The following is a 14764-nucleotide window of genomic DNA, read 5'->3' on the forward strand; positions in this document are numbered from 1 at the left end:
ACTTCTTAGTTTGAAATTCAAATTTTGTTTGAGAATCTCGTGCGGTATTTGACCGGTTATCTCCAGTAACCATGGTTAACAAAAATACACCACAAATTGTTTTTATTTATTTTTAGATATTTTAAATTATGTTTTTCTGGCAATAGATGCATCTAAACCAACAAGGCAAACTGGATTTCCGAAAGTCAGGGCGGTACCAAGGAAGCAAGTCAAACATTTTGTTCTGTGCAATTCAACTCTACCGCTGCTAAATCGTTCGCAAACCGGCAACGTCCCCATACGACAACGGCCCAGAGTCACCAAAGCTTGAAGCAATGGCGAGCAAACCGTTTGTGGGTGGTCGTCTCGTCTTCTTCCTTTTCCAGGTTGCCATCCCCATTGTCATGCTGCTGCCGCTGGGCGGCCATGCCCGGCTTTGCACCCCGTGCGGCTCGACATCGGTGCCGTACCCGCTCAGCACGGCGGACGGGTGCGGCGACCCGGCGTACAAGGTCCGGTGCGTGGCCAACACATCCACGCTCTTCTTCGACGCGCTCAACGGCACTTCCTACCCGATCACCTCCATCTCCCCGGCGGCGCAGCGGCTCGTGGTCTCCCCGGCGCCGCTGGTGTCCAAGGACAGCTGCGTGTCGGTGGGAGCGCCGGCCGGTGGCGGCGGCGTGCAGCTCGACCCGTCGCTGCCGTTCAACGTGAGCTCGTCGAACACTATCATGCTGCTGAACTGCACGGTCGCGCTGCTGCAGTCGCCGCTCAACTGCTCGTCCAGCTCGCTCTGCCACGTCTACGCCAACGCCACGGGCTCGCCCTGCTCGCCGCTGCCGCTCTGCTGCACCTTCGTGGCGGGCGGCTCGTCGACGTCGCACAGGATCCGCGTGTCGCCGCAGCTCTGCAGCGCGTACAGCAGCTTCGTGGGGCTCGACCCCGCGGCGCCGCCGGCCACGTGGGGTGACCGCCTCGGCCTGGAGCTGCAGTGGGCGACGCCGAGGGAGCCGCTCTGCCGCACGCAGGCCGATTGCGAGGACGGGGGCAACGCCACTTGCTCTGACGACCCGCTCGGTGCCGGCGCCGGCGCTAGTGCGCTGAAGCGCTGCTTCTGCATACCCGGGCTCGTTTGGAACCCCCTCGCCGGCGTGTGCCTGCAGAGTACGTTGGTTAACCGTTGGTAATGCTACTGCTCAACTGAACTTGGATTGGTTTCGATTTTCATTTGTGTGCCTTGTCTCGAGCAGATCTTTCTGATTGCCAGCGCGCCGGATACTGTAAGGGGTCCAATCATGCGCCTCTCATCGCAGGTGACTACCTTCATTACTCTTATCGTTACTCGCAAATCCACTGTCTTTAATTTCACCTGCTTAGACGAATGTCTGAAGTAGGAGTAGTAAAATGCCCGCAAACAAAAAAAAAGTAGGAGTTGTAAACTGTGTTACTTCTTTTTTTCTTCCGAAATGGGGAGCTTGGCCACAGCTTTAATTTGCATCATGATGCACAAATTTTTTTATTACAAAGTTCCAAGATTTAGTACTTTACAATAATGGATGACAGAGGGTTGAGATATGTATGTAATAACCATCTAAATAAAAATAGTATGAAAAGATCATGCATTTAGGACTCTACTAGTGCGACCCCATCCAATCGCTAGGTAGTAAAAATTGTGTGCAACCTCCAACAGCCGGTTGCAGTCAATAGCCATATGTTTCCGTTGATCCTCCAAGAGAAAGTTGGACCATATGAGGATCCAATGCATAGCCAACCGAATAACCTGCAAAAAATGTGTACACATTATTCCGTTAAAGATCATATCATTTCTACATGTCCATATAGACCAACATAAAACCGAAACACCAATGTGAATTCTAGCTTTAGTCATCTTATCAATCCTATTCAACCACTTCCCGAACATATTCATGATATTGGTTGGAGGTGGTATATTATACGTGAAGAAGATCATCCACCATATTAAACGAGCAAAATGGCATGAGAGGGCATGAGAGAAACAAATGTTCAACCGTCTCATCATAATCACAAAACCAACATCTTTTACATCTGTTCCACTTCCTCTTTGTCAAATTGTTTTTTGTTAGCAAAATTTTGTTGCTCAGGAACCACATAAATCTTAATCTTAAGCGGTATTTTCAACATTAAAAGGTACTTACGTAAGAATCTTATGACATCATTTATCGAGTCAAGATACATATATAGATTTGACAGTAAACATAGTTGTATGAGATAGTTTCCACATAAATTTACCAGGTTCATCAGAAAGCTGGATTATCATAAGTCTCTGACAAAAATGTAACCAATTGTTCCATTTCCTACCCGTTAAAACCCTTCAGTTGGTTTTGAGCAAGAACATTGGCCACAAAAAACATTTTTATGGTGTACAATTAATGTTATATAATGATGGAAATTGCTGTGCAAGATATGTATCGTATTGTGTTGTTACTTGTGAACTGTGCTCGACTTCCACTAAGGAATTCAGGAATAGCACCAGATTTGGATTTTTTTCTTTCCTAAAGGGTGTAACACTGGATTCGGATAGAGCAGAATGTTGGCCAGCCGTTTCCCTTGACACGACAGGTCATCCTTATTCGCTAGAAGAAGTTGGTTTACATCAGCATCGATGACCTAGGTCCACATTGGTGGCTTTCTTAGAAAGTGGAGCATTGACTAGTTTCAGACTTTCAGTTCAGTCGTACATCAAAATATTTCTATGATATCTTCCATCAACAGAACTGTACACCGGTGTGTAATGGCTGTCGGCCGGGGCGGTCAGATTTTCCGGTGGACGACATATGCTGCCCAGTTGTGGTTAACGGGTGGCCTACCGTCCCCCGTCGAGTTCTTCTGAGTAACGGTCATGGCGGCTGCCATATAGCGCAGGTTTCATAATTCAGAATTGACTCTCTGTTGGAACAAAATTGGGAACTAGGATACATGGCAGCCTTCTGAGACTCGATCGACCAAAATGTCCAATCTCCGACCGCACAAAATTTAGAAAACTGGAATCTGAAATGAGTTAAATCATTGGATCCGATCGAAGAACTCACGAGTGCATTTGCAAACTGCAGGGATAGTGTGCGGCTTGGGCGGTGCCCTGCTAGTAACTGCGGCAGGGCTTTTTCTGTATCGGCGGCAGCGCCGCATCCGAGTAGCCCGGGAGACACTGGCCAAGGAGCGCGAGGAGATCCTGAACGCAAACAATTTGAGCGGCCGCACGGCCAAGAACTTCACCAGCCGAGAGCTGAATCGTGCCACGGCCAACTTCTCCCGGGTGAACCTCCTCGGCGTCGGCGGCTACGGTGAAGTCTACAAGGGCGTGTTCGCCGACGGCACCCTTGTGGCCGTCAAGTGCGCCAAGCTCGGCAACACCAAGTCCACGGACCAGATCCTGAACGAGGTGCGCGTGCTGTCACAGGTCAACCACCGCAGCCTCGTCCGCCTCCTCGGCTGCTGCGTCGACCTCCAGCAGCCGCTCATGGTCTACGAGTACATCCCCAACGGCACGCTCGCCGACCACCTGTACGGCGGCATGAGCCAGCCGCCGCTCCCGTGGCGGCGGCGCCTGGCCATTGCTCACCAGACGGCGGAGGGCATCTCCTACCTGCACTTCTCGGCGTCGCCGCCCATCTACCACCGGGACATCAAGTCGAGCAACATCCTCCTCGACGAAAACCTCGACGGCAAGGTCTCCGACTTTGGGCTTTCCCGGCTGGCGGAGCCGGGGTTGAGCCACGTCTCCACCTGCGCTCAAGGGACTCTGGGGTACCTTGACCCGGAGTATTACCGGAACTACCAGCTCACCGACAAGAGCGATGTGTACAGCTTCGGCGTGGTGCTGCTGGAGCTGCTCACGTCCAAGCGCGCCATCGACTTTGCCCGTGCCGAGGACGATGTGAACCTCGCCGTGCATGTGCAGCGGGCAGCAGATGAGGAGCGACTCTTGGATGTGACGGACCCGGCGATGAAGAATTGTGCCACGCAGCTGGAGCTCGACACGATGAAGGCGCTTGGGTTCCTGGCGCTCGGTTGCCTCGAGGAGCGGCGGCAGAGCCGGCCGTCCATGAAAGAGGTCGTCGATGAGATCGAGTACATCATCAACATTGAGGCTGGGGCCGCCGTTGTCGATGATCTATGAATGCAGCTTTTGTTATGCTGCCACTGTATCTTACTATCTTTTCCTATATTTGGTTAACCTAATGGAAACGTCTAGGGCCTAGGTTGACGAGCAGGTTTTTCTTTAGATCTGATACTAGCAAAAAGCAAAAGTACCGTGAACTTGGGACTGTCTAACCATCATCTAGCTGATTTTGCAATTCGTCATAAGTCAGATTTTTTTATACTAGAATTCGTAAATGACTCATTCGCTGGCTTCTATCATTCTTCATTCCGATCAGTTAAATAAGCATCCAAACCATTCAGACCGGGTTTTATCTCCCGTTTCTTAAAAAAAACATCCTGGCAAAAACTTCAATTTAGTTCCTGCGCCCCTGAAAAGGAAATCAAAACATGGCCTACATTTTTTTTTGGAGGGAAAACATGGCCTACGTTACAAACCTATGTCTACACCCCACTTATTTTTGGGCCTTACAAGTTACAAGTGACAACAACCACAGGGAAAACAGATAAAAGCAAAAAAGGACACAACAAGACTACTGAATGGAACCTACTAGTTGTAGTATGAAGCTCTGGTACGGAAACGGAACTCATCCATTCATTGTAGAAAGTTCAGTGAGGCAATGAGCATGTGAATCAGTAGGAACTAGCACATATATGATCATATTTGAGATGCGAATACTTGCAGCTCTAAACCGTGGAACCTGGAAGCTCTAAACCCGAGGGGTAACAAATACTGAAGGTCTGTGAAGAACATCAACAAATTACTCTAGACTGATATCTTGCATATGCAAAAGCCTCGGACAAAATGGCTATGAAAAAATACCAATACCACAGTTTGGATGGTTTCAGCCTGACAAAGCGTTTCCACGTTCCTATAGCTTCAGCAGAAGGCAAATTGGACTGTCATCGCTGGATGTTACATCCGGAAGAATGTACACATATTCCTGTGCGTATCGTCAAAAGCAATCTCTAAACTAACTGACCGATTAAATTGGACCGCCATCCAGTTTTAAAATAAGCAGCAGGCCGAAGCATGCTCATTAAAAAAAACTGAACCAGGTGAAGCAAGAAATAATTATCGGTGCAAAGGAATAGTTCAACCGAATTCTGTTTTACCACTGATTCATGAAAATCATCCTGCATGTAGGCACAGAAGAGCTACCCTACCTCCTTGGTTCTTGACAAGGACCATCCGGCAATCCACAAACCAAACATCGCGTATGTTGATGAAAATAATAAGGGTCGGAAATAATTGCATCTAGGGTGCTGTAAAAAAATTATATATTTGTTGTTAGATCTTAGGGCAAGGATCAGCAAGGATCAACTCAAAAGGATGTTTTGGCCCGTGGGGATCTTCTCAAATTTAACTCAATAAGAACCATGCTTCAACTAAATATATAAAGATGTACCTGCATGTTTCCTCTGTAGAGCTGAATTTAACTTCAGATCCATCTTTAGAAAGTAGCAGATGAAAGAGGGACTTACTACTGCACATGACAGGGGACGCGAAGTACCTAAGTCGAAGCATGATGAATAGGGAAAAGGATATCTAAACCAAAGCGAATGAAATGGGTCTTACTGAACACATTTTTTTCCTTGGAGAACCGAGAAACTAAAAAAATGGAAGAACAATCAAAGATACTAAAATGGAAGACTTAATAAGAGAATGAGAAAATAAGATGAACTTATCAAACTGAGGAACAAAGAGGACTAGACAAAGGAATAAGAAAATGAAATAATAGGATGAACTTATTAAATTGAGGAACAAATAAGATTTAAAAACAGGAAAAGATATAAAAACTCACTAAAATGAGGAAAGAGAAGATTGACCAAAAGAATGAGGAAATAAGAAAATAAGAGAAACTACTGGAACTGAGAAATTAAGTAACAAACAAAACTGGAGAACAATCTAAGAGAACCAGCTAAATGAAGAGTAATAATTAGGTAACAAAAGTATTTCCGTACAAATGATGACTGAAGAAAAGAATAATAAATGATGAACAAGAGAGACAAGAAAATAAGACTGAAGAAAAAGAAAAGATAATGACGAAAATAATAAGAAACAGACGAAAGATTTAAAGAAGAAACAAGAACAAGAATGATAGACTGATTTTAAATATGATATGACTGAGCTACTAATAATGAGAAACTGGGCTAAAATAAACAGTAACAATGAACACTGAAGAAACTGGAATGAGTAAATAAGAGGAAAAAAGGGTCAGAGATAAAATAAGGAATGAACATAAAAAAGGACTGAAGAAGTAGAATGAGGTGTGAGAACTAAAGAATGAAGACTGAACAAAAGAATGATGGAAATGAGAAAAATAAGACGAACTACTAGAACTGAGAAATTAAGTAACAAATAGACTGAAGAACAATCTAAGAGACCCAGCTAAATTAAGAATGATAATGAGATTAAAAAGAATACAAATGATTACTGAAGAAGAGAATAATAACTGGTGAAAAATAAAGATAAGAAAAGAAGACTGGCGAATTGAGAAAGAGATACGAGAAATATAAAATGAGATAAAGAAAGAATATGCAAATTGCCTTCGAACTCCAAATCTAGTTGGTGGGGAAGCAGGAGGGGTCCTATGGCAAATGAAGCAGAATGAGCACAATGTTAAATAGGGATTTCAATCCAGAATGCTATTTCACAATAAAAAATTGAACAAACTTGCATTCAACTTGGTCAAGTGAGTTCACATTGCAATGACCAAACCCAGAATACTACAAGTTCCATAGAAAGGCTCAACTAGCTCGACGTGCAAAACAGATAACATAAAATTCAGTACAATGCCTTCATTTACGATTTCCTATGCGAACACACAGAGGGCAACTTTCTGAAGTACCGAGAATCAGTGGGCATGCACCCACCACCCCCAACTTCACGCCTACATCCCATAAATGAGATTGTGAAAGTTCTTTTGATCTTATGGTACAACATCAGTGCATCGAGTCTTGCGCCAAAGCATTCATCAGGGCGAACTGGTTACATCCACTTCTAAAGCTAACCATTTTGTCAAGGCTTGTGTAGAGAACTCAACTTCCATGGTATTTCCCCGATACAAATGCAGTTCAGTCTTTTGGAAGGCTGAGAGCTTCATAAATCATCTTAGGAATCCTCTGCATAAGAAGAAACCAATGGGAGAAAATGGAAAAGTTCCATGGAAGAGAACAAAAAGGAGATAAAAGAGATAATTCTTAGCTCAACGAAAAATAGTTTGGAAGATGAGTGAATGAAATTTCTTATATGGAAGCAAACAAAACAATTATAGTTTGTAGAAGACTGAAAACCCAGTTATGGTTTGTTTCCATGCTGTTGCAGGTGACACCAAGCAAGATGTATACAACAATGACAGAATGACGGTCTATATTTTTAGATACTTTTTAACCTATGCAATAAAAGATGAAATGACGAATGCAAAGGGTATGTGGTTATTTTTATTCACATAGCTCTCACTGTTTTGAATAAAATGCTCGCTGGTAAACACATGCAGGGCAATTATTCATACATGGCGCTTCTGTGAGGTGAACTGGATATGAACTACTTATTGTATGAAGCTGCGCAATTCCAGGCGTGGCAAGGAAACAATGGAAAAAGCAATTAATCTACAAACTTATATAATCATCAGGCTCTTGGAGGTCTAAGAAATACTCACTTTTTATATGAAAAAGAAACTGATGGTCACATTGAAGAGTTACAGAAAGAAGGCAGCAGCTTCTCATCTTCTGAAAGCAATGATAATGTTTGGCGTTTGAGTGAGTTTCAGAGCATTTCATCAAACTATCCCCAATCGGATTTGCTTGCCAGCTGAATGAGAATCCATGACAGAATGACACCATCGATGAAATTCGAGAGAAATTCTTCTGCACCAATGAATTTCGCCAACATAGACACAACTTAAGAAGTCAGTGAGCTGGATCCGGAGAATAACAATGCAAAATCAAGCATTCAGCCATCTGAATACACGGTGACACTTACAGGCCGGGCTACAGGTGGATACGAATGAACAGAAACGTACCTAACTGCTGCCGCTGCCAACTCCTACCTTCTCGATCCAGTGATCTCTCCGGTGGCAACTTCGTCATGGAATAGCCCGCCACTCCACCTGCTCTTCCGCATTTCTCTCTCTAATTTGAGGTGGACAGGATCCACTGCCCCTATTCCATCCCCCAACACGCGCTCCTCCTCCCTTCGATGGACCCGGTCGAATCTCGCCTCCGTGGAGAGACATCGAGCCTCCGCCTCGTCGGTTATCGCCCTGCACCTCTCTCTCACTGAGAAGGAATCGGTGGAGGGGAAAACGAACGGCACTGAGAAAACCGGGCTCAGCTGAACTGAAATAAAAACCAGCCTGAAAAGAAAAAAACCAGACAAACGCATCAACCAGATGTTGCAGCACAGAAGCGCGATGAGATTCGCGCCCGAAAATGAAACTGGACGGTCAGCGATCTGACTTATGGCGAATTGAGTTTTCATCTAGCTGAAAAATAGGAAAAGTGAACTTTAACACTTCAAGCGTCAACGTGTTTGAGGAATGAACGTATCGTTTCCTTTTGGGTTTTTTTTTTTACTTAAAAGATTTAAACATTACACCCGGTCTCAGGTGCACACAGCCGCACCAACGATACGGAAGATAAAAATTATAAAAGCAGTAATACATGTGATCAACTCAGAATCAGTATGAATACCTAGGATGGTGGAGGTTCAATCCACATATTGCGCTGCCACTCATGTTGGGACAAAAATCTCTCACGGTGTCCTCCAACCGCTTAGACACCATCATAGATAGATCGTAATTCTCTACACGCTGAAGAGACGACCATAAACGAAGCAAAGCAGTACACCGATAGATAACCGGCAAGAGAGAATAATTTTTATATTAAAAACCTTATTATTTCTACATAGCTAGAGCGACCAAATAATAGCAAACGCTTCCACCCTAATAAGTATTTTAAACCTATGATCCATTCCATTTATCCAGTTCCGAAATATATTAGCAACACTACATGGATGGTATATGGTAGAACCTATTTGCATAACTGGCCATATGGATCTAGCAAATTGGCACTAGACGAATAAGACACTTAATAGTCTCATCGTGACGATAAAAGATATACTTTTTTACTCTCCATGCCAATTACATTTTGCAAGGTTGTCCTTACAGAGAATTACCCCTCTACGAAGATATCACGCAAAAACCTTAAATTTTTAATGGTATCTTCATTTTTCAATTTTTTTTTATTACCAACTAGCACGTCAAGCAGGATCAAATCATTATACATGGATCCCATAGAGAATTTTCGACACTCGTGTAGATTCCAGCAATACTCGTCAGTCCTATGTGTTAATTGGACCTTATTCATAAGCATTCCAGAATGCTAGCCTTGGACCAACAAGATCTTGTCTAACGTCATATTCAGAGGTGAAGTTTTCATCACCTTTGCTAAAGTATTCGATTTTTGATGCACACTATTGTATATTGCAAGATATTGTTCGTGAAGAGTGGCATTACCAAGCCAGGTATCTTACTAGAACCTTATTTGAGATCCATCCTTGATAGAGAAAGACCCGTATGGAAAGAAGAACTATGTTGTCACCATAAGGCCAGCCCAGAAGTCTGAGTCCCCAGGTTTCCAATAAACATGGAACAAAGCCTTTGAGCCGACATACTTTCTATTTAGGATGGTTTGCCAAATCCCATCTTCAGTTAGAAGGTTGAATAACCATTTCCCAAAGAGTGCTCCGTTTTTTATCTCAAGGTCATGAATACCAAGTCCTCCTTGATCTTTTGGATGGCAAACAACATTCCATTTAGCCAGTCGATATTTCTTCATAGCTAGAGCAACCAAATCATAGTAAACGCTCCCACCTTAATAAGTATTTTGAACCTATGATCCATTCCATTTATCCAGTTGCGAAATATGTTAGCAACACTACATGGATGGTATATGGTAGAACCTATTTGCATGACTGGCCATATGGATCTAGCAAATTGGCACTAGACGATTTAGCCAGTCGACCATAAACGAAGCAAAGCAGTGTACCGATAGATAACCGGCAAGAGAGAATAATTTTTATATTAAAACCTTATTATTTCTACATAGCTAGAGGGACCAAATAATAGCAAACGCTCACACCCTAATAAGTATTTTAAACCTATGATCCATTCAATTTATCTAGTTGCTATGGTAGAACGTATTTGCATGACTGGCCATATGAATCTAGCAAAGTGGCACTAGACGAATAAGTGTTTAATAGTCTCGTCGTGATGATAAAAGATACACTTTTTTTACTCTTCATGCCAATTACATTTTGCAAGGTTGTGAATTACCCCTCTACGAAGATATCACGCAAAAAGCTTAAATTTTTAGTGGTATCTTCATTTTTCAAAAAAAAAAAATTACTACCAACTAGCACGTCAAGCAGGATCAAATCATTATACATGGATCCATAGAGAATTTTCGACACTCGTGTAGATTCCAACAAACCTCGTCAGTCCTATGTGTTAATTGGACCTTATTCATAAGCATTCCAGAATGCTAGGTGAAGTTTTCATCACCTTTGCTAAAGTATTCGATTTGTGACGCACAATATTGTATATTGCAAGATATTGTTCGTGAAGAGTGGCATTACCAAGCCAGGTATCTTACCAGAACCTTATCTGAGATCCATCCTTGATAGAGAAAGACCCGTATGGAAAGAAGAACTATGTTGTCACCATAAGGGCAGCCCAGAAGTCCGAGTCCCCAGGTTTCCAATAAACATGGAACAAAGCCTTTGAGCCGACATACTTTCTCTTTACGATGGTTTGCTAAATCCCATCTTCAGTTAGAAGCTTGAATAACCATTTTCCAAAGAGTGCTCCATTTTTTATTTTCAAGGTCATAAATACCAAGTCCTCCTTGATCTTTTGTACGGCAAACAACATTCCATTTAGCCAGTCGACATTTCTTCTTCTCACTATCTCTTTGGCAACAGAATCTTGATCGAAAATAGTCAAATCTGTGCAAGACTACTTTGGGCAACTAGAAGAAGAAAATCGTATATAGTACCATATTGCCGAGTACTGATTTAATGAGGACCAACCATCCACCCATAGATAGTAATTTTTTAAAGTCTTCCCTCGACGTGTTTCTATTCAACATTAGTAAGGCTCCAAATAATGAATTGAAATGCCTACAACTGATGAGGAAACTGACCTATCCTGTAGCTAAAAAGATTAGCATACTGGGTGGATGTTAATTTTAAGACAAGACGAAAAATAATAATTAATTGTTGTGAAGTTAATTATAAGGCCTCATAGCTTCTCGAAGGCTGATGAAATCAGCTTATTATTTCTTGCTTTCTCAGTCGTGTTCTACAAATAGAATCGTATAATTAACATACTGAAGAATAGGTAGACCACCATTCACAAGATGTGAAACCACCCTTGAATATGACCCTCAACTTTTTGCACGCTCGCGTGGGTGGTCCATGGAGACACGTCGTAATAGCTGGAGGAGGGGACTGGAAATGTCAAACCCCCTAATGACGCTCAACACGACGTTATTCCCGCGCCCCAGTTGGGGTGGAACATTCGGTGATTCTGTATCGATCGAATGTATATGAAGCCCAAACTCATTGGGCCAATATGATGTGTTTAGGGGATCGTCCCTCCAAGCCCAACAAAAAGTCAGTTGGGAATGAGAGAGGAAAGGTGAGGGTGTGTTGTGGGGTTTGCTGGGCTAGCTCATTAGGCGAAACCATGTTTTTCCTCGGCGATTGCATAACAAGGTATACAAATGAGTTTTTTTTGTCGAGCAGATGAAGGAGAAGACTAATGTGCAATCTATGTGAAAATAAAAATTAGATCGAGAAATTTTGAGATGGTTAGGTTCCAACAGGAAAGCAGGTCGGAATTGTATTTTTTTGACCAAGAGCGTATATTAATATCGCGAAGATACCAATTACACCCTGCCTCTGCAACAACGCATTGCCCTAGCGGCATTATAGATGCACACAACCCAAAAAAGATAATAATTACAATAAAAGAAAAGTCCCGCTATAGTGATTTATTCCTTTTAGCAGTCGTGCTAACACCACCAAGAAAGCACCAGAAGTCCAGCTTCTCCAAAAGCGATGACTCCAAGAAGGAAACGATGCACACACATCGTCCTCACCCGATCATATAGATCTTAGGTTTTCACCCTGAAGAAATTCCTCCTTACAAAACAATGCCTTCAACAAGGCCAATGGCAGGCACGACCAATTTAGGTTAGACCTTGGAATTTTACCCTGAAAGATAAGACTTTGAACTTCTGTTGTGTTGTCACCCCTTACGATACCGATGCTTCAAGTTACGAATCACCGAGCCAATTCCTCGTCGCTACAAAAGTCTCGAACCACCATTGCTAGTCCTCACATCTTGCCTTCCATGACATTCCCTGCTAGTTGACTTCACCATGAAACGAGAAAGTGTGTCCCATGATTATATACTCGCTTAGTTGCTAGAAAACTCTATATCACATCATTTTGGTCTCCATGTGTGGTTGATTGAACCACCCGATTAGATCCATACCCCCCCCCCGATTTGGGTAATGTGGAAAGAAGTAGGAGAAGGCGCACAAATGTGTGTTTGATGGTGCCACCGTTAATGGGATGTGTGAATTATTTGTGCCACCGTATACAGAACAAAAAAATCCTACCAGAAAAATAAATAAATTAAGGAAGCATCTCAAGTATATAAATGAAATCTTTAATAATTTGGAAGGTACCATTTAATTTAATCTCTATTAATTGTAATTCCGTTTTTTCCGTCCTTGACACCCCCTGTCTATAGCAGATTAGCAGCTCCATGTCGAACACCTCGGAGATATACTCCTCCCGCACACCATTTGCTCCCACCACGACATGTCCACTTTGCTGTCCTCTAGCGAGGCCCGTGAGGATCTCAAGCATGATTACTCTAAAGTTGGCTGTGAATATGTTTTTTTTTAACCACTGGATTTGAAATTTGATGATATAATTAAATTTGAGCAAAGAGTTTGCGAGGAAAAATAATGCCCACTATATTTTTACACACGATAGCAAATAATGCATTACAACAGAAATCATGTAGTATAATAAGTGTTGATGGTTTAGTACAAAGTGGTACTGAATCAGCGAGTTTATTTTATCGGTACATCAACTGTTCATTTGTACTGAATCAGCGAGTTTGTTGTATCAGTACATCAAGTGTTATTTTGAACACTGCAGAAAAATGGTTCAAGACATCTAAAACCCCATTGCTGACAATGAATCTTTCGTGGCCTTATTTGAGGTTAGCATATTCATAACATCACTAAAGCTCATCTCGTTCGCAGCGCCTCATACTCCTTGTGAGTGTTAGAGATATAATTGTAAACGTATGAGACTAGGATTAGCATGGAATCCGTTGTGATTACAACACGTATTGTAACCTACTATATAAACCTATGATGAGAGCCTCGGAGATCATCCGAGTAGTCTAACCCTACCTGATCGTTATATCAAGTTTTACATGGTATCAGGCCGCCTCTTCCGGCGATAACCTGTCCATCGCATCGATCGCAAGCTTCGGCACCGCCGCCCTCGACGGCCATGGTGTCCTCCGCTCCGATCCCACCGATTTCCCTCGGCCAACCTCCGCGCACTCAGTTGACGCGGGATAACTACCCGATCTGGAGATCCCAAGTTCTGCCAGCTATCCGCGGAGCGCAACAGGTCGGTTTGATCACTGGCGACGACAGTGCCCCGCCCCTAGAGGTGGTTGATGTGCCGGCAGACACCGCCACCAAAACGCCGGCGAAGATGAAGGCCAATCCTCTCTATGCAGATTGGATCGCGCGCGACCAGCTCGTCCTCTCCTACCTCCTGCGGTCTACGGTCCACCGGAGGTGCGCCTCACGCCCACCGCATTGAAAGCGCTCATGGCGTTTGGCGCGCAGTCGAGGAGATGTTCTCCGCCCAGAGTGAAGCCAAGGTCGACAATCTGCTGGTCGCCCTCGCCACGACTAAGAAGCTCCAGATGTCCACCGCTGAGTACCTTGCGAAGATGCAAGGGTTTGCCGACGAGTTGATCGCCGCCGGCCACCCTCTTCCCGACCGCCAGTTGGTCTCTTATATTCTGGTCGGCCTCGACAAAGATTACAATGCCCTTGTCGCAGCTCTTGGTGTGGCGACTACCCCGATCACCCTCAGCCGGTTGTACTCTCAATTGCTGGCATATGATGAACGACAGCTCCTCCTTGCCGAGCCCACTCCACTGGAGTTTGAGTCCTCGGCCAATGCTGCATCTAGGCAATAGCGTCCTCGCAATGATGCCAACAACAACTACAACGGACGGTCCCGTGGTGACCGCCGAGAAGACCACCGTGATGACCGTCGCGACGCTCGGCGTGATGATCGCTCCTTTCAACAGGGGCGCGGTGGGGGTCGTGGCAACCCTGGAGGGGGGCACGGCCGTGGCCGTGGATGTCGCAGGACTACTCCCTTGGCTGATGTCACGTGTCAGATATGCAACAAGGAGGGGCACTATGCCAAAGATTGTTGGTCTCATTATTCCAACCATGACGACTATGGCGAGAAGGAGGTCCATGTTGCCTATAGCGTGGACACAAATTGGTACTAGGATTCAGGTGCTAC

At 44.0% G+C, this 14764-nt stretch overlaps 1 protein-coding gene across 1 annotated transcript; it reads left to right on the forward strand.

The window, feature by feature from the left end:
• The first annotated feature begins 314 nt into the window (after positions 1–314).
• Positions 315–4219, forward strand: LOC124647364 (wall-associated receptor kinase-like 20). Its single transcript, XM_047187322.1, has 3 exons — positions 315–1143; positions 1230–1292; positions 3069–4219. Exons 1-3 carry the CDS (start codon positions 315–317, stop codon positions 4133–4135), a joined length of 1959 nt encoding a protein of 652 aa, XP_047043278.1. The 3' UTR covers positions 4136–4219.
• The last annotated feature ends 10545 nt before the right edge of the window (positions 4220–14764 follow it).

The sequence above is a fragment of the Lolium rigidum genome, chromosome 4 (assembly GCF_022539505.1).
Source record: "Lolium rigidum isolate FL_2022 chromosome 4, APGP_CSIRO_Lrig_0.1, whole genome shotgun sequence".
Classification (NCBI taxonomy): domain Eukaryota; kingdom Viridiplantae; phylum Streptophyta; class Magnoliopsida; order Poales; family Poaceae; genus Lolium; species Lolium rigidum.

What these genes read in the sequence shown, in the direction of transcription:
- LOC124647364 (XM_047187322.1), top strand. Translation starts at nt 315, where the DNA reads ATGGCGAGCAAACCGTTTGTGGGTGGTCGTCTCGTCTTCTTCCTTTTC. An exon ending in CGCCGGCGTGTGCCTGCAGA is followed by an intron (nt 1,144 to 1,229) that starts GTACGTTGGTTA and finishes TGTCTCGAGCAG; the next exon opens with ATCTTTCTGATTGCCAGCGC. An exon ending in TCATGCGCCTCTCATCGCAG is followed by an intron (nt 1,293 to 3,068) that starts GTGACTACCTTC and finishes TGCAAACTGCAG; the next exon opens with GGATAGTGTGCGGCTTGGGC.